General features: G+C 38.5%; 1 protein-coding gene across 1 annotated transcript; it reads left to right on the top strand.

Moving 5' to 3' along the window:
- The first annotated feature begins 3,098 nt into the window (after window positions 1–3,098).
- Window positions 3,099–6,907, top strand: LOC140946316 (GFP-like non-fluorescent chromoprotein). The gene is made up of 3 exons (XM_073395417.1): window positions 3,099–3,313; window positions 4,772–4,981; window positions 6,751–6,907. Exons 1-3 carry the CDS (start codon window positions 3,108–3,110, stop codon window positions 6,890–6,892), a joined length of 558 nt encoding a protein of 185 aa, XP_073251518.1. The 5' UTR covers window positions 3,099–3,107; the 3' UTR covers window positions 6,893–6,907.
- Window positions 6,908–7,305: the final 398 nt, after the last annotated feature.

Raw genomic sequence — 7,305 nt, 5'->3', positions numbered from 1 at the left:
ACGTTTGATTCCAGCTTTCTAACTTGCTGTATCGGCGGTATATCATCTTAGTGTCAGATTTTAAAGCTTGTTTGAGTAGCCGAGCATGCTGTAAGGAGGAAATTGTCTGATATACTTTGACGTATCCTTTGGTAAAGGAATGAGAGAGGAACAGGTCAGCGTTCTAGACCCCAGGTTGCCTTCATTGTATATATTCGATACTAGAAACTGAAACTCATGCCTTAAGTCTTCAGACTCAAGGAGAGGTTTGTAGACTTGAAAATAGCGCTACGTCATCTACCACTCCACAAGGCCGCCCTGCCTGGATAGCATTTCCTCAATTACTTTACAATATTTTCTTAGTTGCGTGTGCTAATGTAAGTTTTTTAATGCTGGTTAGCCTGTGTAAGCATTTGAAAACTAGAGACAGGGAGACAGGGTTTAGAGCGAATTGCTTACCTAACGTCCTTGAGCAAGGGTTACGGCGTAGCCCTTGGCTTTGGACGGATTTTTCTATCCCCTCAACGACCTTTCGATCGGAGTCTTAGGGAAAGCGCCCTTACACTTGGTAAGATTCAGAGCCACCCTTCCACAAAATATACATATAAAATAACATGACTTTTTTTTATTGATTCTTCAGTCAAAACTAAAAACGCTTCCAAGATCATTTATCGAGGTTGTCCAAAGTTTAAAACCTACTCAGTGTTCGTGTGCACTGGCAGGGTGTATGATTTTGATGTTTTTCAAATTCCTTAATAGTCAATGCTTTTATCACACGCGCAGGTGTCCGAAAAACTGATCACCACTTTACACTTTTAAATCAAGTACTGTTGGCAGCCAGACTATGCAACCTTTCAGTTGTTGTATAATTAAACAAATAACTTTGGAAACATCAAAGAAATGTATAAACAATTTTGTTTTCTGCTTATTCTTATGTTCGAAAGATGATGTTCGTTGTCACGTAACACCACTCCTTGTCTTCTCACACTTCCTCGCTGTACATTGCAACTGATTCTATCAAATGATAAGGACATCTTTCAAAAATACCGCGGTAAACTTTAAATGTCCTGCACAGACAACGAAACTTCCTTTTTGAACTTGCGAGAAACACTGGTCACAAATATTGTCTTGCGGTGTGGTGCAGTGAAAGCTTTCATTGAAATTTTCGAAGAAAACAAAAAAACCTTTTCGATAATTGTTATTACCAAATAAGTATTTTTGTCGTAAACCACTTGAGTGAGTAGGTTTATTCGTTTAACTAAAGTTAGGACTACAAGTATCGAAGAACCCGCGACACTGCAAGAGACATAATTGAGGGCCTGCGCAGTTCAAGCCTCTACCCCAATATTCACATAATTCTGCACCTTTTGTTGACCAGTCACTGAAGTGCAACTCTTCACTGCGCTTTGTGAAGAATGTTTATGCTAGCACTATGAGAGAAAATCGCCTAAATGCTCTTTTTGCTGCACTTTATTTACAAGGGCATAGCCTTGGATTATAATGCAGTCATTGACGACTATGCCAAACGTAACCAAAAAAGGATGTCATTCATCTCGGATTCATCAATGACCCGCAGTGATTGGTTTTCAGTTATCTTCGGTGGTTGGAATAATATGAATAAAGGAAATGACGCTGTAGACAGTTGCCTATCACTACTGCTGCGATTTCCTTTTGGAAATCGTCTTTGAGAAAAAGCCTTGACTGTTGCTCAAAAACACTCCCGGAATACTATAAGCAGCATCTTCTCGAGCGTGAATTTTCTATGGGGTGGCGTTCAGGGGAGAGAGGCTTCCTTCTTTCTTTTGGAGTAAAACAAGAAATATTGCAGAACAGCAGAAAGGCCCCTTCGTCGATTTTTTCTGAGGGGAGGGGCCCGCTGTACAATGACTAAGTTTGCCCAGCAGCACACTGACTCGATCAATGAGCCTTCAAAGGTCGGTCTGAAGCGTTTCCAGAGTGGTGAATTTTCAAGCCTTTCGATAAAGTAGTAAATACTGGGTATAGAGGAGTTCAGTTTGTCGTGGGGACATCCAAAGCTTTATAAAAACCACCTCTCTTGTAAAAGCCCATTCACATAAGTTATTTCGATCACGTTGTTTTTGCGTTACTTTACTATATATACCGCAGACCTAGTTAGAGCCAATGCCTTATAGTACAGGCTCTCGCAGTTGTCTTATAAAAGCAATACCTTTTAAAACTTCAAGAATTAAGTCGTCGTTTTGCTTAGTTGAATCGCACGTGAAAACCTCGTGAATCTATCTACGACGATGAAGAAAATCGATCTTTACCCCTTTTTGCGGCTCGTATCTAGCCAAAGACCACAACTTTTTTACGAGATTAGTTTACTCAGTACAGCTTTCAAAAAGTCAGCTGTCTTTCAAAACGTCTATCGAGCCAATCGGAATGCCTTACCGGAGCCTATTTTATTAATGTTTAACCGGAAATATGGGAACGCATTTTTTCTTTTTAGCTTTTATTTTATTAAACACCAAAAAAAGGTAAAAGATCGTTTCATACACTGCTTTTGCAGTTAGTCATGCGCACTAATTTTACAACGGTTAATAAAACCGGGTGCGAGGATTGATATTTGCGCGACTTATAGATAATCAAACAAGCAAATGAATAAATGAATAAATGAAAAAATAATGGTTTTTATCATCATTTTCTTGTAAGACTGGGATCCAAACTGAAATGAATACCAAGTTTCATATGGAAGGGATCGTCAATGGATACCCCTTCGAGGTAGAAGGAAAAGGAAGTGGACGTCCTTACGAGTAAGTTCCAGCTAGTTAAATGCAGTAGCCTCTTGTTTAAAACAGATCTCAAACAATAAACCCCAAACCTCCCACGCTTTTTTTAAAGGGACTTTTTCCCTAACACCGAATCATTTCAGCCTTAATCGTGCACGCCTAAAAAAACGCTCAAAGTATACTTATTTTAAATAGGCATCAGGGCTCCTGGCAGACCTAGTGTTCTGGTGCAGGAACAGAACCTAATTACCATGATAGCCTGGTTTATTACGAGCAGCAAATTCTGACTTCTACTGGTTATAAACAAGCAAACTAAATATAAAATATGCTAATTTCCAATGCGTATAAACTCTTTCTTTAAAAAGGGGTGTGCAGACCATGAAGCTTAAAGTCACTAAGGGTGCGCCTCTGCCATTTTCTATTGACATTTTGCTGCCTCAAGAAATGTATGGAAGCAAGCCATTTATTAAGTATCCAAAGGATATCCCAGACTACATCAAGTTGTCATTTCCCGAGGGAATCACATGGGAAAGAACCATGACCTTCGAAGATGGTGCAGTGTGCACTGCCTCTAACGACTCCAGGTAATCGAAACTAAATTTGAATAATTTGAATTATTCAAATAATTGTTAAAACAATTATTGGATGAGTATCATCTGAAGAATTATGAAGATCGAGGACGGTGTTATCCATCAGCCGAGGCGGAAAATTCTTTAGGTGATTCGAAAGCCGAATTCAATGATTATTTTATTATTCATTCAAAAACAATTCCCAGTTTAAAAACAATCTAAAACATGCTTACCTTCATCAATGCTAAGTTCATCTTTAATTGCCTGTTCATCGGCAAGTTTAAGAGATTAAGGGTTATTCAGTACTGCAAATATTCTCCAAAGAGCACATGTCGTCCGTCGAGTTGTCTTCTTGCTGTTCTTGCTGTGTTTTTAGCCAATAGTTCGCCTATTTCTTTCCCGTGAAACGAGTCAGTGAAATGTTCTGCCATTTTGTACTCGGTAAGCACTTGTTAAGCACTTGTTTCCATATCTCAAACCTCCCTCTCCCTTTTCACTTACACTTACATGAAATTTCTAAGTTTTTTGACTCAGAGACTTAGTTTCTACTCAAAAATGTCGTCAAAGTGCAAGTCTCTTCAATTTTAAAGAAAAAAAAATGCGAGTCACGAGCAGGTATCGATCCCGGAGTGCTAAATCTGTAGTCTCACGCCCTAATCACTAGACCACCGAGAACTCATTGCAGGAACCTGGAGTAATTCAACTAGTGTAGCGAAAACCCTAACCCTAAATAAAAGCTAACCGTTAACCCTAATCACTATTCTAAGTGCTTAACCCTAATCAGTATGGTCAGTGCTTAACCTAAATCAGTATTGTTAGTGCTTAACCCTAATCACTATAGTCAGGGCTCACTCATATATGTATACATATATGCAATTACTTTGTGTAGGCATCACAAGGTATCCAAGGGTGGTTTGAGATATGCAAACTAGCGTTTACCGTTTTGGTTACCAAAACAACTCAATCTCGTCCCCAGGTCTTCTCGGTTAAATGTTCAGTTTTCTGGCAAGTATGCTGCACAGTTTACGTCATTTTTCACATATCGCAAAATTCTTCTAAATTTGGTGCACAGTAGCTGGTTATGATGAATTATGCCTGGGATTTTAGCTAATCAGAAAGGAAGAAATGTTTTGAATGAATAATAACAAAAATTATTGGAACACAACAGTAGATATTACCTATTACCTGATCCACGTTGCTAAGGAGTAGCTAACTAGGGTTGGTTATCAACCCTTGTTCATTATAACTGCAAAAAAAAATTTTTCTAGCTCTGTCAGAGAACAGGTGTAGATGTCCGATATTTCAACCACTGTGAATGAACCAATTATGTTGACGAAAACACTAGTATAGGTCTTCTGTCAGTACATAGTGGTGCAGATATATGCAATATATGTGGTCTGGAAATCGTCCAGTACTTTTCACCTCTCAAGACTTGCGAAATAACTTTTAATAAAATATCTTTTTTATGAAAAGACTCGTTGGCAACTGTTTCATCTATGAAGTCAAGTTTCAAGGTGTAAACTTTCCCCGGGATGGACCTGTTATGCAGAAGAAGACAGATGGCTGGGAACCGTCCACTGAGAGACTGTATGAGTGGGATGGGTGTCAGAGAGGAGATGTCGACATGGCCTTGAAGTTGAAGGGCGGTGGCCATTATACGGTCAACTTCAAAACTACTTACAAGTAAGTTATTTACCCCTGCGCCTTCACAATTGCAATATAAGCAAAGCGAGACATTTTTAAAATTTACTTTTGTCTTAACCCTTTAAGTCCCATGGGTGATCAACATCAATTTCCTCCTAATGATATTCATAATTTGTCAAGAGACTAGGTTATGAGAATTAATAAAATGATCAACAATGGGAAAATGCCTTGATCTTTTATCAGATTCTCTCAACACATTCTTTATGGAAATGTATAGAGATTAGTTTGGAGAATTTGTATGTGGATATTGGGACTTAAAGGTTTAAACTGTAAAACAAATAGCCACTACTACGCAATAGTGCTTTTCGCTTTTCATGATAGCTTGTGATTTTGCACAATCGTGCTTCTCATATTCACGTGGTTTTTTTCCACTCAAACACGTAAAAAACTCAGAATCAGCTCGTACAGCATAATAACCAATAAGACCACGAGGGAAAAATAAATGTACAAATGGTTGTTTTAAGTGGTCACTACACAGCATTTCTTCCACAGACCCAAACGTTAGAACCTCCTTGAAAAGCATTTTATAAACAGGACCACAAAAAAGTACTGCTTAGTAGCTTTCAGGTCTTACCATAAGATTTTATCCACAGACTCGAAAGCACGTTCAGTCAGAACGAACCAACTCTGGTACAACATAATAAATAGTACCACAGGAAAGTACGTATATACCGGCCAAGAGGATCCAACTGAATGAAGACACTTTTTAGGATTTCGTCCAAGAACTTAGACGCACGTAGCCATGTCGCAACGTCCCTCAGGGCTGTGCATAATGCACCCGCCCGATAACGCCGTTCTAATACTGAGAAGGGGATTTACGGAGCAAGTTTATAACTAAGATTTAAAACAAGAATAAGTAATAGTAGAAGTAACTCCAAGTAGGCTACTCCTGAGCCAATTTATTATCGCGATAGCTTTTCGTATTGCTCGTCCTAACCAGTATCTGAGAGCATGGAACAGGCTAAAATTCTCATAAATGGCGTTTAATATAACTGTACGAGATTAAAACGACAATGAACCGTTCTGTAAACTGAATTGAACAGTTTGGCCAAAACAAGGCTTAAACATCCGATTTCCTGATAATCAACACCAAACTACAATTAAAGCAACCGAACAAATTAAACATAAAGAGAAAAAGAGAAAACTGATGGAAGAAGAAGCCGGTAAAACGTGGGCACCCAACGACAATTTTTGGAAAATATCTGTTCGGAAGACGATTTGAGATCTAGAATTTTCGGAACATTTGTTGTAAAATTTCTTTCTTGCCTGCTTCTCCTAGGATTTTAGAACATCTAAAAATGGTATAATTGCCCATTTTTAACGGCTTTTTTCCGTAAAAAAGTCACGTAGAATTTTCGGGAGCCTTTTTCCTGGCTGAAATTTTCGAAAAGGTAGACTTTCAGCTAGGAAATCCGAACAGATGAAAAATTTTGGGGGGATAAAAATATGCCTATATCTTCTGCTTAAATACTAAAATACGTCCAACAACGCTATGTTTAAGTGGTTTTGAACTATGTTCTCGTTGGGTGCCCCGGGTAAAAGAAAAAATAATTGTTGTCTCAGTTTTTATTATGATCCATTCCCGAGACAAGACAAAGGGCAATAACCGAAAATGAACGTGGAAGAGTATTGAGGTAGACGTTTATCAACGAGACAAATTTTGTGGCTTGATCTATTTGCATGGCATTTTGATTGTTAGTCAGCGTCTATTTTCAACCTAACATTAATTGTTTGTTTGGTTTTTGCAGATCAAAGAAGCCGGGCTTGAAGGTGCCACCGTATCACTTCGTTGACCACAAACTAGTTCTACTGAGCCACAAAATCGATGGTGTCAGTGAAGAGTTTGAGCAAGAAGAAACTGCTCAGGCACATCTTTCTAACATAGCCTAAACTCAACTCCCTTTAGCAGGCGAAGTGAAGAAACAAGCAATGGCGAAAAAGCAATAGGGAAAATCCAGTCGCTGATTTCAGCTAAAAATAGTAGGACAGTAGAAGTGTAAACAACAATTAAGCCTTGCTTATTAAATCTTGCAGTTGAATATAGGTTTTCTGTGTTCCTTTTTTGTTCGATTTTAATGTCGACACGTAAGCTTCTAGGCGAAGTACGCAAAGAAGGTGGTATAACTATTCGATGTCTTTCTCGAGTCTTGCCCAGTTTTCTTTCCACTTATGATCAGAATTGAACTCTGCTACGAAATTTACAAAATTAACGAGTTTTCGCGATGACCTCGCGAAAATTACAAAATATAGAAAATGAGCGATATTTCGTGATGTTCTTGCGAAAACTGCCAAATTTACAATAT

Source organism: Porites lutea, chromosome 8 (assembly GCF_958299795.1).
Source record: "Porites lutea chromosome 8, jaPorLute2.1, whole genome shotgun sequence".
Classification (NCBI taxonomy): domain Eukaryota; kingdom Metazoa; phylum Cnidaria; class Anthozoa; order Scleractinia; family Poritidae; genus Porites; species Porites lutea.
The sequence above is the reverse complement of the archived record's forward strand: the minus strand, read 5'-3'. Positions and strand labels throughout refer to the sequence as shown.